Here is a 23,038-nt window from a genome sequence, read left to right as displayed (position 1 = left end):
GCTGCCTTTTGTCACAGCCATTAAAATCCATCTTTATCAGACCAAGCCAGAGGACTTTGAAGAAGCACATTTGCCATGTACTAAGCAGAAGAGTTCCTTTGGTGATTCTCACAGAGCATTGTGGTGAGCAGGGTTCTGGCTGAGAGGGCTGCCAGAAGTGCAGGAATTGAGTCAGGAAAATGCTGGAGCTTCCTAGGAGTGGGCTAAGGCACCTTATGAATGGATTTGCAGGACTTCTGGCACTGGTAGACTTCAGCATTGGGAGGTTCGTTGTCTGCGGTCTATGCACTATGAACCAGTATCTGGACTAAAAAGAGGTTATTATTTTTCATAATCTCTGCTCCACATCGGTTAGAACTCTTCCTCTCAGAAAAAAGTGTTAACAGTGTTAGCCATTTTTAGGGTAAATTCTTTCTCATAGCTGTGTCTCATAGGTAACCTGCTGGTGATTTCAAGGTGATTTATAGTATAATTAAAGACCAATCCATCATTCCCCACGGAAGGAAAGCTCTGGTTGAAATCAGTGGGAGTGTCACTTGATTAAAGCATTCCAGGCTGGTCCTATGGTGAGCTGGCATTTTCCCTGTATGAAGCTGAAATCTGATGTGTAAATATCCCCTTAATTCCATGAAACATGGTTTCCTTCTGTCCCCCAACAATGGATGCCTTTACACTACCCTTCAAAAAACCCCAAAAATCAGATAATTTATGCTACACAGGTTTGCCCTGTGCTGGGTTGTAACAGGAATTGAAGGAAAGCACTTGGGAGACCAAACTTTCCCCTAAAAATATCTGTTGTTGGTTGAGGGGGAAAAAATGGCTGCAGCAGAATGAACAGCAATAGACAGTAAGGGCTGGTTTTATTAATTTTCAGATGAATACATGATACTGTGAAATGAAGCCCAGCGTGTAAGAATGGCAGTGTTGCTCCCCATGTGGGAGATGTTATTTTCTGCATGTGAAATATTAAAAGCACCACAAGCTTAGCCTCTTCTGTGCAATGTGGAGGACTGTTAGTGTGGATTCTCTTTTGACCACTTTGGCAGTGAGATGTGCCGGGAAGGAAATGGGGGGCACAACACAAAGGGCAGCAGCAGAACCCCACCAAACACCCTGCGGTTTGCTTTTTGGCTTGGGGCTGATTACAGCTGCTCTCATTCTAAGCCACTTACTTAAGGATGAAAAATTATCTCAGATTACCTCTGCTTTCAGCAGATAGATTTGCTCCAACCTACCAATTTAAATAGATAAGAATTGTGTATTATAAATGCATGTTTGGAAGAACATGCTGTTTTTGTAATTAAAAAAAATTACACAGGGGATGCAGGATGAATACTGAAGACGCACGGTCCATGCCCTTCCATTAGTGAGAAGACAACACGAAGTCAGATACAAAAGCATTAAAATAATTAATTTTCAGTTTTATTGTGTGTCAACAGAAATGTATGATAATAAGCAATTTTGCAAAAACTGTAGATCAAGCATTTTTCTCTAGGGTTTGTGCTAAAAATGTCCTTGCTTTAATGTAGAACAAATAGCCTTTGGATCTCATTAAAGATGTCATTATAAGTGCTCAGTGTAAGTTGCTTCTGGTGTCCTTAAAGCAGGTAAGATTGGTAGAAAATGATGACAAATATTAAATGAAAGAGAAAGTAAGATTAGGAAAGGGAAAAATAAATGAGGTTTATACGAGGGTTAAGATCTGCTTATTATGAGATCACCAAAAAGGAGTTACAGTGTAGGAGAAAAAGTGATGATTTTAGTTGAAGTTTAAATCATAATTAATGTAATGTGTTAAATAAAATATGACACAGATGCTATGCAGATGTTTATACCTGTACCTGAATACCAACTGTCCTTTACTCTAGGGGGAAAGAACCAGTGCCAGGGGAATTTTTACCCATGATAGGTAACAGACAGGTGAACATTTGGTGTGAGAAGAGCAGAGTGGGAGAAAGCCTCTCCTGATGCACCTGCAGGGCTTAAAGATGCTAAAATGAAGTTAGAGTTTTCTTACTAGATAAAAATGCAGACGGATGACTGACCTCCAGTATTGCAGGGTAAGCCTCTGCCCTTACAGGGTGAAACACAGTTATGCCAGCCCAGACAGAGTAGGGATGGATGCAGCCCCAAGGTCTAAGGCATTCCCACATCTCCCAGCCCTGCACAGGGTGCCAGGCTTTTTCCTCATGGAGCAGCCCCATCCTCCTCGCACGGGAGTAAATGGGGGAGCCAATCCAGCGCCTTTCAACAGCTTTAAGGAAAGTTATTTTCAGCACATGTTCATGCAGCAGCTTGCACTGTGGGATCCCTGCCCACGCCAGGGCTTCCCAGGAGCTGTCATAGCATTAATGAGAGGAAGAAATTGGAGCTGTACATAACCTGGGTGAGACTGATCCCGGGGGCATTTTGCTCATTAATAGGTATCTGAACCAGCAGGCGTGAAGATGTGGGTCTGGCATTACGGGGACATTGTCACGATTTCCTGATATTTCTGTTTTGTGCTGACAATGAAAAATTGCAAGTTTTTGGCTGGAAGACTTTGAGAGGTGGTGAGTTTCCATCACCTTCAATTAGAAAGATGAGATTTGCTTGTTCTGTGTGTGTTTATGCACAGGACACTGTTCCTGCAGCAGTTGCTGTTAAGTTAGGGCAGAAACACAAAGGGCAGCAGTAGGAGAAACAAGAACAAAAAGTACATAAGGACTTTTGACTTCTGTTTATAAAGAAGAAAGATTGGAGGGATTCAAGATAATTAATGCAGCAGAGCAGGAAAACTTAGGAGATTTTGCTTTTCCTCTAAAGTAGCTTTCCTTTGAAGTGTCCCAAGATACCTAAAAACACTCACTTGCTCACACAAACCGCATTGTCCCCGGTGACAAGAGGAAGCAGTGCCAGGCTGATACTCCATCTTGCTGATTAAGTGTTCCTGTGGAATGGCACTGAAAATAGGGAGAAAAAACAGCTGTCACGAGGCAGGGGTGAGCTGCAGAGCTTCAGGACCAGATTCCGGATGCTCTGTGGGAAGCAAGGGTGCTCGGGCTCTGCTGGGGCCACAGCACCCCCCATCCCAGCAGAGATGCTTTGAGAGCAGCTGGGGGTCAGGTTCAGACACCGCTGTCTCTGGGGTTTGGGGGCTGCTGGTTAACGTGCCCTACTCCTGCCCTGCACAGATTTTAAAAGCTGCTTTGAAGTAGCTGGATTTTGGCTTTGATTTTAAAACCACAAAATGGATAGAAATGAAGAGGCAGGAGTGAGCTCAGTTTTTACCTCATTCCAAGGTGCTGGGGTGGAACTGAGCTCAAACCTGTGCTGTGACCACCTAGGTGAAGAGGATGACTCCTGAGTCAGGGGTGTGAGGGCAAGCAGAGCTGGCTCCTGTGGAGAGGCTGGGGTGGGACCATGGCTTTGGTCCCTACGGGAAGGGATGCAGTGGTTACCTGAAGTGGGTACACTGCCACTCTGAAAATCATCATTCTGTTTAAACAGAGTTTTTGTAGTTTCTGGGGATTTTTTTGCACTATCCTGAAGATGCATGAAACCTGCGCTGCTCAGAATGCAGTGGCTGGATTGTCACAAGCAGAAACTATTGGGATTTTTTGCCTCCCTCACCTTGAAGGCTCTGCGCTCATCTTAAGGCTTTTCTGTCAATTCCATGCAGGCAGTGAAATTGAAATAAGTTACAGTATGAGGTGAAACATCTTCTTTGCATTGTCAGGGCAAGCCATTGGAGTAGCTTCACATCTTTCTCTGTAGTTTGGCTTATCATTGCTGTTATCAGTTGAAGGGATTTTAGTTGATTTTTTACAGAAGGCTCTGTTGACTATGTGTTATTGACATATTCTTATCTTAAAACCATTATCATGTTAAAGCTCTGGATTTAGAAACTAATTACAAAACATTAATAGCTAAGCCCTAAGAGCTAAGTCATGCAAATATTGCTATCTGTAAAGTTGAACATACAAAAACTGTTTGAACTGCTGACTTAGTAACTGGAGTCTAAAAGCAATCTGTAAGGTGGCAATAAATCTGAGCACAATCCTCCACAATTGTTTTCTAATGTGTCCATGAAATTAATGGTACAGTTGTTATGAAAGTTGTATCAGGGAACGTGGCCATTTTTTTCTCCAACTAGGTTAATTATCACTAATGTAATTATTTTTGTACTGATTTTTATTTTAATCAAACATTGCACGGAACAATTTAGTTCAGAACAAATAGCTCATTATGGTAATGTTTGTGGTGGTGAGAAAAAAAGTGGCAATATTTAAATTATACTCATATACTGAGTTACTTTATTCATTAGAATGAACAATTATGATAGGCCTTTTGAGACAGACTAAGCATTTCTTGTTAATGTTTGTTCTGTAGTGAACATAATGAGAATTTATATTGGAAATAGATCCCATCCCTCTAGCTCTAGGTGTTTATGAACTGGGCAATACGTAGGAGTTGGGAGAGCGTGGGGAAAATAAGAACCAAAGTTAACCCCTAACTAAGACAAATGCTGCATTACCCTGTGGTTGTGGGGAAGGCCCTGGATCTGGGAGGGAGCCTTTTCTTTTGTTTTTTAGTTTGTTTGTTCAGTTTTGAATTTTCCCTCTGTACTGTAGTGGTAGGGCAAAGCATAGTGTACCAGTTTAACGTCGTGGCTCTGCTGAATCCAAGTACCATAAAGCAGAGCCAACTTCAAAGTTTATCCTTAGCATGCTTATCCTCTGTGTGCTATTTCTATATATGAAATGGAAAGTTCTACATAAAAACAACTTTTGTATTAATTGCTCTGTCTCATGATTTATGAAATTGTTTACTGCTTTCTAGATTATGATGAGCATTTTCATAATCACTTTTTGATTATGGGTTAAGAGTTTATTATATTTGCTTACAGAAATGTAGGACTTATAAATATACAGCACTCTTCCTCCATGGCTCTCAGGGATTTTTATAAGTGTTTGTGACAAACACAATTGACAGTACCTCCAGCTTATAGATGGGAAAATGGAAGAAAAAACATACATGAAGTGCCTTGCCCACGTTGATCAAACTGGCCTGGGAGCAGGGTCAGCAAAAAAGCACGGACCTCCTGAGTGCTTGATCTGCCCTTTCTCTAGTTAATATTTTAATCTCTGTTTTTAGTAGACGTGGTTTAGTTATGAATCTTGGCGGGCAAGGCTGGTTGTGCATTGAAACAATGGTTTTGGAAATCATCATTCTCAAAACCATTTTTACTTCTGTTACATCTCTCCTTTAAAAACAGGAGGTAATGTGCAAAAAGTTTAGACTTGTCATGGCAGTCTGTGGCTCTGTTTCCTATGGTTTATATCTCCAAACGCTGCTCAGATGTTCCTACTGCTGCTTTGCCATCGGTGAGAGCTTGGGTAGGACGTGGCAGTTGGCTGCACCGTGGCCACCTCCCATGGACACATTTAAGAAGAAACAGCCAAACCACAGCTGCAGGTCCTGCCCCTGAATGAAATGCTCTGCTATTTTGGTTTTGTTGAAAGTCCTCTTACAGTAGCAGTAGAGAAAAGTTATCCTTGTTGATTATCAGAATTTTATGATCCTAATCTTGAAACTCTGAACTCAGCAAGATCTTTAAGTAAGCAGTTTCCAGTTGATAGTGACTAAAAAAGTCATTGATTATGAGGAGGTTTAGATTTATGTAAATGAAAGAAGTGGCTGATTATAACAATTACTTGCCACAATAGAAGTCCTTGTTAGATCCAGGTTCTCAAAAGCTAAGTTATTTCAAGGAAACTGCAGTAAAAGATGGAAGAAGGAGGGAGGGGAAAACAGGGACAGGAAAAAAGTACATCAGGCACAATTATTTGATTCTAAAGCAGCCAAATACACAGATTAACATTTTATTGGGTTTGTTTGCATTCCGAAAGGAGTGATGAAACAATTATTTATTTTAAAGACAATTTTTTTTCAAGAGTATTATTTTCTGAGTGGAGAAAGTATCTCTAGTTTGACTCAGATTCCCATCTCCCAGCGCCAGGCTCTGGTGCCAGGTGCATTATCAGACTGGCAGTTTTCATCATTAATTTTCTTGCCAGAAGCAGCAGAATGCTGCAAATCTTTCTGAGGGCAGTGATGCAGAGTTGGCTTGGCGTCATATCGGGAGATGAGAAAAAGGACTTTCCATAATTCTGCCTGATCTTCTATTTATCTCTTTGCACATAGTATCTGTGCAGAGTGAAGTACCTTTAGGGTGTCCCAGCTACCAGCAATGCCATGGAATGCTTTTGAGACTATGGAAATTCGTCCTTTTGTAGTCATAAGGGGGGGGTGGGGATATGATAACATTAATAATTCTGTGGTTCTGTGAGATATTAGCCTGCAGAAAATTGATGAAAATCCTTTCATCACTGCAGACTGGGTTGAAATCGACATAGTTAGGATGCCTGTCTCATTTCATTTCAATGCATGCTGTAAAAAGGGCATCAAGTAACTTCTGTGTTTAATAGTTATGATAGAAAATAGAGGCTCTGGACTGGACTGATATGTGTCTCGCTTTCTAGCTGTGCAAACCCAGGTAAGTTATAGTTACCCTGTCTCAGTCTATCTTCTAAAATGGCAAGATACAAATCAGCAATGAAGAAGAGTAAAAGAGGCAGCAAACTGTCAGTCAGTGAGTTTCTTAAGCAATTCTCATTAAATTTTCACCCCTGTTTTATGGGTCAGAAATCTTGGCTCTCATCCTCTCTATTTACTAACATCATTTGTTGTGCCTCTGCAGTGAGTAAGTTATGCGGACATGTGCCAGCCTACTCCAGCTTTCTTGCAAGGCATGCACACAATTCAACTCCAGGTTTGTAAAGGGCTTGCTAGCCTTTAGTCAGAGCAGTGACAGAGTCAGGCACAGAAATGGATTTCCTGGCTTTTTCTGCACACTCTTCCAGTAAGACCAAAGTACCATTTACCACTGCAATTAAGCAAGTCTTTTTATTCTCCTTTATCATCAGTATTCCTTTGGCTTCCGTAAGTGCCATAGCTGCAGCTCTGCACAGTATGAAAGGAGAGTTCATGGATATTTTAATTTTTTTTCATAATAGGTTGTGAATATAGAAGGTTAATGAAGTTTCTCAAGTGGTGGCAGACCTCTAGAATATCTGTTATTGAGGGACTATTTTTATAACACTCACAGCAGAGACTCTTGGTAGTATAGTATTTGAGCAGTGTGTGATTTTACGGTTTTTTTCAAATCTATGAAATGAAGACGATACAGGATCTATTTTGAATTAAATTAGGAAAGTGCAACCTAATCCTTCAACTTAAGACTTGCAAACCCCAGTCTTCCTGTACACATTAATAATCAAGACAGCTGATTCAAGAAACTCATCTTATGAAAATAGCGGAGCATTTAAGTAACCTAAAAAAATAATAGCTGAAATTGTTTTAATAACACTTATTTACGTCTATCCCAGCAGATCAGGTTTTCTATTTGGAAAAGCCACACACACACCAGTCACACAAACACCGGCTATTGGAGCCACCAGTATTTTCCAGGGGGCTCCAATGCTAAACCTCACTGCTTCTTGTAAACTGGCAACTGGCATTTTGCAATTTTTTGTGAATCTAATTTTCTGCACTACTTGTGCACATGCTTTGGAGTTCAGGATTCTTGAGACTGCAGAACAAGTGAGACTTGCCATCTTGCCATTTATTTAATATAATAGTTTGTAATTTGCATTCCCAGAGGCATGTATGGCATTTCAAAAGCAGAATGTGACTTTGAAATGAAATATTATCTAATTATTGCATTTTTAATTGATGACTATTATTTTCATTGTCCTTCATATTTCTTACATGGCTTGTATTGCAGGTCTTGCCATATTCTCACTGATTCCATGCCCTATATAAGACATATTTCCACCTAATTTAAAATATTAACCTGATCACTAGTAGTTCCAAGAAGGGAGATGTATTATTCTGGTCTCGGAAAGAAGCCTCAAGCTCTAGATGCACAGAAAACAGTTTTGTGAATGTGACTGCTGCCTTCCCTCAAGCTATTGCAGTTTTCTTACTAATTTTCGTGGAACAAGAGGTTTACACTCTATTGTATTATCTGATATTCTGTGTCATTCCACCAGAATTAGCTACTAATAAAAATGGAAAATGAAGGCACCAAATACAGTCATGCATTAGAGTCCCATGTGAAGATACTAGCATGTGTGGCTCTTGGTGCTTTTCCAGGAGACTACCACATACAAGTTCATCCATTTGGCTTTTCTCTGTTGTAGGTTCCCCCTTGGTCCTACCCTTTCCCATTCCCATCTGGGCTGACTGACAGTAATGTCTAAATAACCAGCCTCTTCCTATTTCACGTGTCTTGCAGATCGATGAAATGCAGTGGGGCAAAGGCGTGCGTGAAGTGCCATCCTCAGTCTGCAGCCTGCCTTGCAAGCCAGGAGAGAGGAAGAAGATGGTGAAGGGGATGCCATGCTGCTGGCACTGTGAGCTCTGTGACGGCTATCAGTACCAGGCTGACGAGGTGACTTGTCTGCTCTGCTCATACAGCGAGCGGCCCAACGAGAACCGAACAGGATGCCGTTCGATACCCATTGTCAAGCTGGAGTGGCACTCACCCTGGGCTGTGATACCTGTCTTCTTAGCTATGCTGGGAATTATTGCCACCATTTTTGTCATGGCAACGTTCATCAGATATAACGACACTCCCATTGTCCGGGCTTCTGGGAGGGAACTCAGCTACGTCCTGTTAACAGGGATATTTCTGTGCTACATAATCACATTTCTGATGATTGCCAAACCAAACGTTGCAGTGTGCTCCTTCCGGCGTATCTTCTTGGGTTTGGGGATGTGCATCAGCTATGCAGCCCTGTTAACTAAAACAAACCGCATCTACCGCATATTTGAACAGGGCAAAAAGTCTGTGACTGCACCTCGGCTTATCAGCCCCACATCACAGCTGGCGATCACGTCGAGTTTGATATCTGTTCAGCTTCTAGGTGTCTTTATTTGGTTTGCAGTTGACCCACCCAACATCATCATAGATTATGATGAGCAGAAAACTATGAACCCTGATCAAGCCAGAGGAGTCCTCAAATGTGACATTACGGATCTACAAATCATTTGTTCCTTGGGTTATAGCATTCTTCTAATGGTTACATGTACTGTGTATGCCATCAAGACTCGGGGTGTCCCAGAGAATTTTAATGAAGCTAAACCCATTGGATTCACTATGTACACTACCTGTATAGTATGGCTTGCCTTCATTCCAATATTTTTTGGCACTGCCCAGTCAGCTGAAAAGGTAGGTGAAGATGAACAAACATGCATCTGATATATCAGGATTCATAACAGTTATAAACTACGTACTGATGGTCAGCTTTACATAGATTTTAAAATGAGCTATCCAGTTAGCTCTTGACTGAGACACATGATATATAGCACTTTTTTCCTTCTCCAGTTAGCTGGTGAGCTATTCACTTGATAAAGTGGCAAATGATCAATAACAATCACATTAACCATGAGTTTTATTGTTGCATACATTTCAGTTGTATCATTTCAGTAGGGTAAGTGAGAATTAGCTGTCATATTGTCCAGAAAGAAGCATCTCTTAACTAAATCATTTTGAATACAAGATGTAAGCAAAAAAAGTGTCAAAAAGCAGTCAAATAGACTCCTGTGCTTCTGGAGTTCAGCACTAAGGGCAGTGCATACCCTGATGAATGAGTGTTCTGTTTCACAGACAGCAGCCTCGGGGCGTATTTACACCACAGGGTAAATAGTCTGTTCTGAGCTCCAGCTGCGGAGCCTAGAGTGACACTGCATTCCGCGTGGGTTGTTTTTAAACTAACTCAGGTGAAGTCTACCCCATAGCTCATGGCAAGGATGTAACCAGACCTGGAGTGAATGCCAGGCCACTTCCCTTTATAAGTGAGGTTTACTTAAGCCCATGGCATTCCTTCACCAAAAGCCAGTCAAAAATGTTACACTTAAGTGACTTAAGAAAAAGCATTCAGACATTAAGTTCTAATCCATTAGTTGGATTGTTAAGAAAATGAATTATTGTAAAGCGCTGTCAGACTCAATTAAAAGATTTCCACTAGCTTTGAGAGACTTCATATGCTGCAGGGGAATCTGCTCTGTGGTGTGTCAGTCACCCGGCTCCAGTGGGCACCACTCCCATCCTGTGCTCCCAGCTGCTCCAGCACTGGCAGCTGAGGAAAGGAGGTGGGCAGCTTAGGAAAATACACCTTGGCAATCAGAGCAGATGTGCATATGAAGAGATGCAAATCTTGGTCAGCTTTGGGCTTTGCTGCCAACAGAAATCACATTTGAAGTGCTCTTTGTAAATATACCACATCAGCTCTGCAGGAACCAGGAGTTAGCTGGGGTCCTAACCCAGCATGCTGCAGCGGATGCTGTAGTGGTTTAGGTACAAATGTGAACAGCCTCTCTCTTGTCTTACACAAAGCAATAAGGAGAAAGTCCCTTCTTTTTATATTTATTGGTGGGGATGGTGGCCTTGGAGAAAGCATGCTATAAGAAACGGTCAGAGGACAATGTGATTCATTCCCCAAAACATTGTTGGAAGGTGTGTTGGCAAGAAAAAAACCTTTTCAGTTTGCAGTATTTAAAAAGGGAGAACCTTAGTAGCTCTGTGAGTTTTGAGTGAACAGTATTCAAGTAATGAAAAATGTACCTACTATTGTGATGTGTAGAGCTGAATCACTGTGGCTGAGTATTGCAACTTCAGTTACCTCCTGGCTCTTGGGCCCCCTCTGCCTGTTCCTGTTGCTGCTCAAGTGGCTCCAGCTAATACTTGGTGATAGAGCTCTCTTTGGACTTGCTTCTCTCTGAATCTTGTCTGAAGATAGCTGTAATTTGAGTGATTTGCAAGCCTAGTCCTTAGGGAGAAATGAAAATCTTAGGCTGTCCTGAACTGTTGTCACTCTGTTTTACCCTCCCCAGCCCTGACTCCATCTGCTTTCCCAGCCCAGAGGAAACCACTGCCATGCCTCCTCACCTGTGCATACTCTGGCTGAATTTAGGCATCATTGACCTCACCTCAAATGCTCTGACAGATTTAAATGGATTTAGTAGTGTACTGTCAGTTATCCCCACTTACTGAATCCAAGCTTCTTCCCTGTACCAGAAAGAGCTTTGACTTCTTGCTCCCTTTTTTCCACCTCTGTCTTCATTTTTGTTCTTTAACATGAGACTTGGGCAAGCTCACCACTGTGAATAAAATTATTGCATGTTTTCAATGAGTGAGCAAATGTCAGATCCCAATTAACACATCTCATTTTATGCCAGGGGTATAATTTCCAAATTTGCAGTGTTAAACTTGCAAGCTATTGAAGTATAATTGCAGGACAGTGGTGCCATTCGGGAAAGTCTGTGCTTTGGCTACAAGTCTCTTCCGTAGGATGGTGCCTATACCAGAGCTTTGTTCTTTGCTGTTCAGGAAGTGATGGTACAGAAATTGCAATTGCTTTGGCTTCAGTTCACTGGTGAAAGAGGAGATCACTTAGGTGGGAGCAGAGGTTGTAATGGTTTTCATGTATCATCTCACGTCTGCAGTGGGCTTCACAGGCAGCCACTGCATCCCTAAAGGGAATTAATTTCAACTGGAAAGGAGGTCTGCCAAGTCTTACAAATGCTTCAAACACCTCTATTCTCCCTGTCGAGGGAGAGATAAGAAACAGCATAAGCAGCTTTAAGCGCAGTTGGGCCCATTTGTAACTTTGGTCTGGAGCAAGGAGTACAGTGCAGCTTTTGTGCTCCCTGCCTGGGAATGCTTTAGGCCTGCAGGTGACCGAGATGAAGTGCTTTAAAATGTTGTCTACAAAGATTTAACTAGGTGATAGAAAGACCCAAAGAATTTCAAAGACTGCTGCCAGCATTCAAAATCATTTCATAGCGAAAGCTATGGTTTCTATGTAGTCATAGAGCTGAATTACCCTGTACTACTTTGAAAGCATAAGATTCTTGTACAAGTGTGTGTAGGTCAGCAAAAGAGATGATGATTAACTCAGTTTCACACAGGGCACAGGAGAGGGAGCTGGGCAACAGGAACAGCTCTTCACTTTGCTGTCCTGCTGCTGCTACTTGGTGCGCCTCCAGCAGGGGTGTGCTGGGGACTCTGCTACCTGCTGGCTGTCACAGCCCAAACTTCCCATGCTGCTGGGACTGACTGCAATTCCTGGGACTGAGAGCTGCTGTATTTTGACCAACAAACTGCCCCATGTTGGGTAGCACATTTGATCCAGGCTCTGTGCCAGACCCGAACGCTCCATCAATAGCTTTGCTGGGGCTCTTTCCCCCTTCTGCTCTTCAAAGAGATCGAGCTGCAGTAGCTTTCCTGCTTTGCTTTCTCTGACTCTCATTTTTGAGCGGGGAAGAGGGGATTGTGCTTTTTTGTGATTGCTAGTGATTTCCTGTCAGGTATTTTCTCTGGAAAATATTGTGCTAAGCTTAGCCACCCAGGTCGTTGCTGAAATGGAAATTGCACCTGCTGAAAATCTCATGCAACACAATCTTTTAAACTGAGAAATGGTGTTATATATAACATTGTGATTTTCATTGTATGGATTTATTTTATCAATAAATACAAGCATAATGTTGCTTGGTAGAAAGCATATTGAAAATACCTACCTTGTTCAGTGTAGAAAATAACAGCAGCAACAGCAAAAAAAACAAACTAGAAGTATGCTGCAAGTAATTCATAAAAGGCAAATAATTCAAGTAGTAGCATTTGCAGCAGACTGGAGGGAAACGGTATGGTTTGAGGAGGCCAGATATCAGAGTCTGTGCTACACATTGGAGATAAAACATGAGGTGTATGGGAGGTGGCACACAGAAAAAGTAGATTCATAACCTTCTTACAGCTTGCATTTACTCAGCCAGTTTCTTTCCGTTATCTAAAAATTCATAAATCACCTGTTCAGTTATAATTTATAGGGTTGGTTTGGTAATCCAGCACGTTGTTTCCTAGTGGGGGTGCAGTATGGTCCTTACCACATTTCACCGTTCCTTGAGTTTCATCAGCTTTGATGCAATGGTCACATAGCCATTACTCCATACATGGGCATCATTGCTGTTGTCTAGGGTTTGGGGGTTGTGTTTTGGGGTGAGGTGGTTTTTGTGTTTTCCTGTAACTATTAGTGTACATTCTAAAATGCTGATGTAACTTTTGAGGACCAGGACACAGTATTGGGGACTGGAATCATGCCATGCCTTGGCTTACAAAGATACTTCCTTTAGCATGTATTTGGTAGAAAGCCACTAAATATAAAGAGGAGTCCCTGCAGAAAAGAAAGGGTCACTTACTGTTCAGCTCTGAGCAACTCCTAACTATCAAAACCATCATCAGCTGAAGTCAGTGGGTTTTGGGGGTTGAGGACCGGGGACGATGTCAATCCCCATCAATGTCCAGCTCCTGCTTTGGCGTTGCTCAGCTTGTTAACCCAAACGTTTGTAGGGGGACTGTAGGGATGAAATGCTACTTTTATGGTCCTGGAGTAATTGTTTTTGACAATAAAACTATTTTAAATTCTCTGTGGATGTGTGGGTATCTTATCAGAAGGAAAGTGGCCTCAAAGAGCTGTTAAACCAATTATAGGAGTCATAGCTCCACAGCAGAGTCAATACAAAGTGGCACTTGAAAAGAGCACAGATTGCTCAGTAAGGTCAGGCAAAGCACGGCTAAATCAATAAGCCAAATTGAGTCAAAATTTTAGTGTATGGAAGTGAAAGGATGGGAAGGGATGCAGGTGGTGTGGGAATGCATCCTGCGGGAAGCTGTGCCTCACACCCTGCCCTGCGCAGTCCTGCACTGGAGATTGATTAGTCCCTGCAGCCTCTTGGCTGGTTGTTCAGTCGCTTTTACTTTGATTATCTGATTTTTAACTCATTTCCAGAGGCAGGGCACTGCAGTAGGGGATTGCCAGGGCTGGTAGGGACCAGCATTTTGGGGCCAAGTCCTCATGCTCTGTCCCTGCATGCAGCACAGTGACGTCTGCCATGCTCCACCTTGCACAGTGCCTCACACAGGCTCAGGATGCTGCCGGGGGGATGCTGCGTTAGCTCCTTCCATTGTGAAGGCTGTTCTCTGGCAGCGTGCTGCTGTTGAGTGATATTTCAGGAGCTGCATTTGAGATTAACCTGGTTTCATGAAGTCACATGTTTTCATTTCATGGGGGGTTTTATTGTTTTCCTTTTACAGCTAGTGCAAAGGGCAACAGGATGGCAGAGCATGGGATATGCTCTAATGCATCTTGGAAATGCCACTTCACAGGTGGCAGTAATAGTTTGCTGGTTTACTATTAGTGTCTCTCGTAATGTAAATATTTTAAAAACTGACATAAATATTTTGTAAATAGTTTAAAATATTATGTAAATATTTGAAAATTATTTCTGGAGGCAACTCTTTCATGGTAAAAGCAAGCTGAAGGGAAAGAAGCATCTGTAGTTAAGTCAATGTGATATATAGAGTTGTTCAATTACTGGTTTACTTTTTCTGTACATAGAAGTTTATTTATTGTTAGGAAAAACAATACTTTTTAACACTTCTCATTACCATGTTTTTTAACCTTGGTTGTGTAACATAGCTGTATTTATGATTAAGTGAATATTTAAATGTAGTTGATACAGGTGGATAGAAGTACACCTTCCAAAGCTGTGCATGGCATCCTCAGTCTGTGCCTTCAGCAGCAATACAGACAGAAACTCACCTTCATTGTCCTCTGGTGGAGCCACCATGAAGCAGCTCTATCCATAAGCCTGGCTGTTCACAGCATGGCCCCAGGGTCCTGCTCACCAGCATTTTGCCAAATGGCAAAATCGGGCAGCAGAGCCCCACAGAGCCTGGCAGCAAAGCCTAGATAGAGAGCATTAGCCTTCCCAGAGGCGCTCCATCCTTCTCCTCGCTGACAGGAGAATCTCACTGAGGTAAAACACACATCCCGAATTTAAACAAGCTTTTACAAATAGTCTATTAAAAAAATCTGCACAGGAATGATGCAACAGGAGACAATGGAAATGTTGAATTTGGGTATATTATGGTGGTATGCAGAGATTAATAGGGCGCGAAGAATTGCCAGTGGGTTCATGTTAAATAGCCTTGGTTAGCGTGGTGGGGTTTTTTTGTCCGAGTATACTCCCTTTCTTCTAACAGTGTTTGACTCTAATTATGAAGGACTATGAGCTCACAAGCTGTTTTCCTCTCCTATGGTTATTTAGTATTACCAGATATATATGGTAATACTAAATATATATATACACATTGTGGCTTAAATTGAATTTCCTGGATCCCTGGAATGTAATAGTGAAAAATTAGGTCCCTTTAGTGGCAAACCTGAACATCAATCTGCTTTATGTAGCAGGCATGCCAGAATCCCCTTGGGCACTTCAATTGCCCAAAAACTTGCGCTGCTTTGCATTGCAGTACATTACATTTGGTGTTCTCAGACTGATGGCAGCATGTGTTAGCACGTGCAGGTGTGTGGTTCCCATGAGCGTGCTCTTCCCCTTTTGAAGGAGGAGTGCAATTTGGAAACTTACCAGAGCTATAACCAGGAGATTAAGAGAAATCATTGTCTCCGCAGGTTTGGTGTCTGTATCTGTACTCTTTAACTATGTTCAAATGTAGTTGTGTATGCTGAATATTCCCCTAAGATATTTTTTCAAGTTATGTCATTGAACTAATATAGAGGGATGTGCCATCATTATATTTTTTATGTTTCACAGAGATTTTATTTCCTTGAGGCTATGATTACTTTTATTTAGTAATGGCTAAGATTAAAATAATACATTTCTGGATACATTTGCAAGCTAGTAATAACTGTCAATGTGCTCTTGAATATATTCTCCAAATGGGATTTTTTCTTGAATTATTTTCGGGACTTTTTTCAAGTTAAAAAAGTTATAGTCATAACTGTGAGTGATGATGGTTTCTCAGCCAGTGTGGTCCTCCTGGCTGGGAGCTTTCTTCATCCTGGAATGAAGAGAAATGGGGAAAAGTTGACCATACACTTGTCATCTTATATCAGCTTATTTTTGCATCCAGATTGCATGAACCTTTAGTTGCAGGGGTTTGTTTTATTGTAATATAACCACGATAAAATTTGAAGTCCTTAATCCCATCTACTTTCTCACCTTCCTTCTCATTTCTCTATTTTTTAATGCCCATTTTATTCAAATCAATAAGCAGGGTAAATCAGACATATTTGGAAGCAACATTTTTACTTCTTGTGTGGAATGTTACATAAATACTGTTATTTGAAGACATATGCAAAGTGGATTCTTATTCAGATTAAATAATGTCACATTAAGATGGTAGCACTTCAGAATATATTCTATTTTCTGGTGAAACTAGGTTACCCTTCAATTCTCTGTAACACAAATACCAATTAACCAGGTAGGACACACATTTATTTTCTCCCCTGGGAAGGCTTGAGATGACAGTTGCTATAGCAACTCTACGTATGTGGATTTTGGAGTTATGAGGATTTTAATGCAACATTTGTTGGAGTTTTATATGTTGGATGGTGGAGAAAATCAGGCTTTTTGGCTCACAGAGAATGTGACTTTCAATCTTCCATGATTTCGGGCACATTTAAAGCAGCATTCTAGTTTAAAGCTTTTGTTTAAAACAACATTCTAGTAATAGTACCTGCATGAAACTCATTAACCACAGAAATTACTTTCTTTCACTGATGTGCTTTTAGTTCACTCACTGCTTCATTATCATAGGGATCTGCATGTTCAGAACATGCTGAAGTTCCTAATTTTGTCCAGCCTCAAGATTATATCCCCAAGAAAACCATGGAATATAAGAATCTGTCATTAGAGTTGTCCTGAGACAAGCCTGGATTGAAAAGCAGCTTCACCTAATTTCATTTAAGGCCCTCCAGGCTGGAGCTGTGAGGTCTGGACATCCCCCAAGAACAGAGTATACAGTAATGCCCACTTCAGTGCAGTGTTGGGCTATTCACAGTGAGTACATAACGTTTCATTTTAAATGAGGGGAAAATTAAGTGTTCTTTGAAATCTAGAAATGAAATAATCAGTGAATCTTATGGGGTGATAACCTTTATTACAGAAATGATCCCCGTGCCCTGTATTTTTATCAGTATATATAAGAGCACTACTGCAAAAGTATATAAAAAGCCTTGTGAATACCTTTCAGTATCTATAGAGTTTCAAAGTTAATTTCTGTAGAACTAATAAAAACGCTTAAATATATAACTTCTTGGTAAAGTTCTCAATAAGATCTATTTAATTATTTCCTGCATTCATTTTGTCTTCCAGATGGAAAAGGATGCTGTTACTAGTCAAAAAAATAGCACAAAAAGCTTGTAACATGTCACTGCTACTAACAGTTTAACCCTGAAATAAAAAGTTAGTATTTACATATATTTGAAGCAGTAAGAGCTACAGGAATTTTGTGTTCTGGAGCCACACACTTGTTTCTAACTCCCTGGCGCTTTGGTGGGAGGTTTCTTCCCTAAACAAACAGGCACTCGTGGACCCACCACTTACTGAATATAGCTGGCTTAAGGCCTTTAGCATCTGCTTTGAAGAACTCCTAAGGGAGAGTACAACTCAGGAAAAATACAATATTACTGACTGGTTTACTTTGGAGTTTTCACTTATTGCTTCAGAGAGTGGATGTCCTCATCAGGAATACCTGCCCATCTCCCTCTGCTTAGTAAGCTGCTGTAAAAAAAATTTGGGGCTGGGGGGTGGAAAAGGGGTTGGGGGTAGAAGGAAGTGCAGAAGTGAAGCAAAACTATTGTGGCCTTAAACTTGAGCACCTGGGATTTCTGGTTGTACCAGACCCTAACACTTTGGCATGGTGGAGAGAAATGTGGTGATTTGTCACTTCTGTTTCACATGACAGAAAGTGGCTTAGGGCTCATGAAGAGAGAGCCAAATTAAAGCTTAGCTAGGACAAGTTGTTAGACGATTTGATGCCAGAAAGGATGGGAGATTGATACTTCCAGTGCCCTGCTCTCCCCTCTGCAGTCAAGGTTGGGGGATGATGGAATGTTGGCCGCTTGGGTTGGTGATTCAGAGGCTGCTGTGACATGATGTTGTACCTGCTCCCATGGAGGACAAGCGTGACTCATTAGCAGGAGATGGATCGGGTGAAGGCTGTTCGGCTCTGAGATTCATGAGGAAATGTGAGATTAAAGCTAGATTTACTTCTGGGTGGTGGCTGTATTTTTAAGAAAACTTGAAGCTGTTTTACTTTGTGGCTGTGCAGGATGTGCCTGAGGCAATATCTCTAGAAGAGACAGGCTGTTTTATAATTTCATTGCCTTATCTCAAGCTTTATATGTACCTTCCCGCTTGCCATGGGAGAGTTGTACATGGAAAGTGAGGAGCGTGGGTTTGTGTTTCTGCATGGCTGCCTATGCCTGACAAGTCAGCCTGTCTCCTGTGCTGCAGGAGAAGGAGCTGGCTTCTGGGCAGGTACTGTGGGGACTTGTGCTCTGCCTGGGTTGGGGGGCTGATTTGGGACACTAATTCTTCAGCTGTGCAAAATCCTGACTGCTTTCCTTCAGCTTTGCATTGTACTGAGTGCAGTCCTGCTATGACTGAGAGGTATCTTCCATACAGCTTTCTCCAACAATAGGAGATGGATGTAAAAGCATTTGATTCATACTGAGCAACCATTGCCCACAATGCAGGTTTCTCCAAGGCAGTGGGCAAAAGGTGCCATACATGGGACTTGCTGCTGTCCCAGGGCACTTGTGTCGGTCGGAGGTGGAAGCAGAGTTGCAGTACTGCAGAGCTCAGCCTGGGAAACAAGCCCTCTTTCTGCTTAGACTTCGCAAGCAATGCCATAATGCATTGCACAAGCAAAGCTAGTGGGGTCTTTGCAGAAAGCAACATGAAAAAAGGAGCAATCATGTAAGAAATGGAACCTGGCTCTGGGACGTCCAATTGCAACCTCATTTAGGCTGAGAAGCTGCATTTCTATACCCTCGATTTGACACTCAGTATCTCAAAAGCACTTCTGAGTCACTTTTGTAAAGCATTAACTATTTCCTGAAGTTTTGCTACTCTGAAGTGAGACTAAAATGGTATATTAATATGTGCTGCCATGAAATTTGTTGTAATTGCATTTCTACACTGGATAGAAAACAATGAGTAGTGGGAAAATATCTCTGTATACTTAAATATGGTTTGGAAGCTTTGATTTTCACTTATTTCTGGAACTATATGATTCTGGATTTTTATCCACCAATAATCTGTATAATGTTCCGCAGGCAAAGATTGGAGTGTTTCAGAAATGAACAGAATAATAACTATAGTAACAGTTCCTTGCGTGCAGAAGAAACCTAAAGCATTTTACAGATGGATTTAAAAACTACATGTTAGAAGCATTGCATCAGCTGGTATGTAGCAATTTTAGCAGTGCTCAGGAGTACAGTTTAAGGCAGGGAGGTGTGTTTAATTCTATATATGTTCTCAGGCTGTGTTCATTGCCAGGCTACGTGGAGGGCCCCCTGGGGTTGTGGTAACCATGTTAATAATGGCATCGTCAAGTGGCTAAGGTTGGGCAATGCAAAGTGGGCAGAAAAGAACCACCCAGGATTTGGCCAGGTTGTGGGAGTTGACACCTATGCTTTTCAAAGAGGCATCTTTAGTGACTGGAAGAATACAGACATTTTGGTGCTGCATCATATTCCCAAGTCAGGACTCTTCTGGAAGAGGGATTTCCACCTGCACTTGATCCTGTCTGGGAGATGTCTGACTCAGATGCTCAGGTGTTCAGAACCTCCTAAGTTCAGCCAAGCTGGTAATAGGCTGTAGCACCGCTAAAACTGCAGGTCTATATTGTCTGTATTGTCAAGGCAGGTATTTAAAGCTAGGTAACAGCAAAAGTACGTACTCTGGGTGAAACAGGAGATGATTAGAGTAATTAGATCCTCCTCAGAAGACCATAAATTAATGGTGATTATGATTCTTGAAACAACAGGAGCATAAGGTACATCTAACATTGATCTGTTTTATCACATTTGCTGCATTGTAATGCTCCTTTAATGTTAATATGTACTTTTGTAGTAAAATCTAATTGAAAACACTGAGCAGGCAGAGCCCAAGGCCACAATCATGTTCCACATAATTACCTAAGGAGGAGGGTGTGCATTTCCGATGAAGGGATGCCACCAACCGTTAGTCAGGTATAAGTGGCGCAGTCGTCGTGTTCACGCTTATACGGTAATAGCCTTACAGGAATGTATAGGTGAAAGCTAAAAGATAATTAACAATCAATTCATTTTGTGAAATTTTCAATTATTGAAGCAGGTATCTCCATAATGGAGCAATAATGCTACATTTAAATTTGTATGTGGCTGTGTCATAACAGAGATGTATTCATTTAAGCAGAAATTACTTTGTTAGCAACCCCGCGGTAGTGCTGCAGTTACCGAGGGACTCTTTGAAGCCTGCGAGCATGCTGCTTTGATGTCTGATCTGGAAAGTCAGGGATCTCTTTGCTGTGATAATTCTAGCCTTTTCCTTTCCCTTCTGTTTTGAGCAGAGAGAAAAAATCTGATTTGGATGGAAAAACAAATGGAACCCAGAAAGGACCATGCATTATAAGGGGAAAATACCCCTACCCAGGTCCAGAGAGGATCACCCCTGTCCCCTCTGCCACAGTGACCAGGACACAATGCAACAGCACAGCCAAATTCCCTGCTGTGGTCTGTGGTCTTCCTCTGTGGACCACTTCAGCAGACTGAAAGTGTGTAACTGAAAATAGCCTTCCCTTGAAGAGGAACTACAGGTCTCTGAGAATGTCATGGCAGGGCAAGCAAATCCAGGCACCACCCTGGGGGGAAGGAGGGGTATGTTCTGGGGCAAAACCATAAATGAATAATTTCTCACTGGCATTCAGGGAGAAACGTTCTTCCATGTCACTGCTGCAGCCTAGAGCAGACAAACTGCTGCACCAAGTAGGCAAAGCAGGGAGTCATTCAGCTCCTCCTCAGCCTTCTGCATTTCAAATGTACCAAGTTAACCAGGATCCACAAGGTATGATTGATCTTGGATTGCCTGGGACAGCAGAGTTGGGGATGGTTTTGTGCCTTTTCACGCCACCTATTCTGAGCCCCAGAAGTGGCAGAGGCATTTGACCCTAGCTCTCTAGGCACACTGTCCTTGTTCAGTTTTGTTGGGTGTGCAAGTATCACTGTCTTGTTGTTGCATACGAGCACTGAACTTCAGAAAGATGCCAAAGGAAGGTGTCGAAGAAGGGTATCTTTTTCCTCTGTGATTTCTAGTGCAGACTTAACTGCTTCTGGCTAAAAAGCAGTGTAATTCTTAAAGGGAAAAACATGTGGGTGTTTAATGCATAGTGTTGACATGTACTTTTTTGGTTCCTTATGGTTTTGGGTTTTTTTTTTTTAGAAAATGTAGAACTGCCAGGAGAGTTTTACATCTGAAAAGCAATCTCTGCATAGGCCCCTGTCAGCATTACCTAACAGTTTTTATCTGCAGCATAAACTGACAACACCTCAACATGAAATAATTGTGGTTCCATTGAGTCCAGAAGAGTAATTACTTTGTTGATAAAACTTTTCTCTTTGCTTGCATTTTGGTATCTCTGCAATGTCAAACTCTCCTGAGCTGACAACATGATTTTTCCAGCAGGGCTGTTGCATTGACCATGCAACTGCTGTTGCGTGTTAGTGGGGATTTTTTCAAGCTTACTGTAATCTCTATGGCAGCAACAGTAAAATCTGAGTCTTGCAAAACCCTGTTTCATGAATAGCACTTCTGAATAGCGTGAATAGTCACACGTGCCTCAGGGTAGCTACATATATGAACAAGGGGTAACTGTATAATCATAAAATAGCTCTTCAAAGTTAGTTTGCAAGGAAGTAATCATAAAATTATCTCATTTGCTCAGAATAGGGAAGGGTAAATTTATTTGAATGTCTTTGCAGATAGTTTCAATTCGTGATAATGTATTTTAATGGCTATTTTGAACTTCCTGTGTATGTGAGGCTTGAGATAAGTACGTTACAAAGATGATGTGGTTTCCCAGAGTTATTGATACATTCCTGCAACCTCGATCCTCTTCCAGAATGCTCTTTTTGGAGAGTCTTGTTTTGGGGATTCAGGTGGGATGCTTTGGGGCTGAAGTGAAGGGTCACTCCCTGTGCTCACCTCTATAAGAGTTTTCTACAGGAGGTGGCCAGAGGATGGTGTGCTCTTCTGGGTCTGGGCAATATATAACACTGTTTGATTTCTGCTGCAGAAAACCTTAGTTCCCATTAATGCTCCTTTGTTTGAGCAAGAGTTAATCATCTTTTCAGAAAAATCCTGTAGATCATGGCTAACATTGTAAGCCAAATGCTAGGAACTGAAGTAGCATTTTGTGACAGCAGATCATAACCAGTTTCTGAACCCCATGGGTATTGTAGAAACATAATAATGTTATTTTGAGTAGGAAATAATGGCTGCTGATTCTAAGCTCATCCAGGAACAAAAAGAAATCCATGAAGGGCTTATTCAATACAATGTAAGTTATGCAGATGTTTCTCAATTTTCTTGCTGAACTTGTATGCTGGAGTCAGGGTTTCATTTGATCAAGCATTTCAGCAGAAAGAATGGGTCCTTAAGCACTTTTGTCATTGTGTATGAATGGCTTATGAAAGCAGTCTGCGGAAGGGCATGAAATCAAGTACCCTTGTCAGTCTGACACAGAAGGAGCATCCTTTGTTACTCAAACTTGGGTCACACACTCAGAGCTAAATTTTTCTTCTGTTTACTTTAGAATAAACAGAAACAAAATGAAAAGAGAAAACAAATCTGCTGAGAGAGAGTCAGTCAAGTGAAGTTTTGCCATTGATTTGGTCGAAGCCAGCTTGTTGAAGGATGGGCATCACTGAGCAGTGACTTCTGACATGTAGTACGATTGTATTACCTTGCACCAAACCATAGGAAGAAGAGAGAATGTGCAACTTTGGAGCTAGTAACTCAAACTCCGTGGTTTACCTGAGAGAGTAAGGCTGAGATGACTTTTCTACAAAATCAGTAAAAGTTT

At 41.6% G+C, this 23,038-nt stretch overlaps 1 protein-coding gene across 1 annotated transcript in view; it reads left to right on the top strand.

Annotated features, from left to right (window-relative positions):
• The window catches only part of LOC104400479 (metabotropic glutamate receptor 7-like), a gene marked incomplete at its 3' end in the record, with an annotated part of 66,293 nt that overhangs the window by 20,975 nt on the left and 22,280 nt on the right, over positions 1-23,038 (top strand). Inside the window, 1 exon segment of the mRNA XM_010016350.1 lies at positions 8,342-9,277. Coding sequence (XP_010014652.1) covers positions 8,342-9,277 — 936 coding nt within the window.

This window comes from Nestor notabilis, unplaced genomic scaffold, assembly GCF_000696875.1.
Source record: "Nestor notabilis isolate BGI_N333 unplaced genomic scaffold, ASM69687v1 scaffold10226, whole genome shotgun sequence".
Taxonomy (NCBI): Eukaryota; Metazoa; Chordata; class Aves; order Psittaciformes; family Psittacidae; genus Nestor; species Nestor notabilis.
The sequence above is the reverse complement of the archived record's forward strand: the minus strand, read 5'-3'. Positions and strand labels throughout refer to the sequence as shown.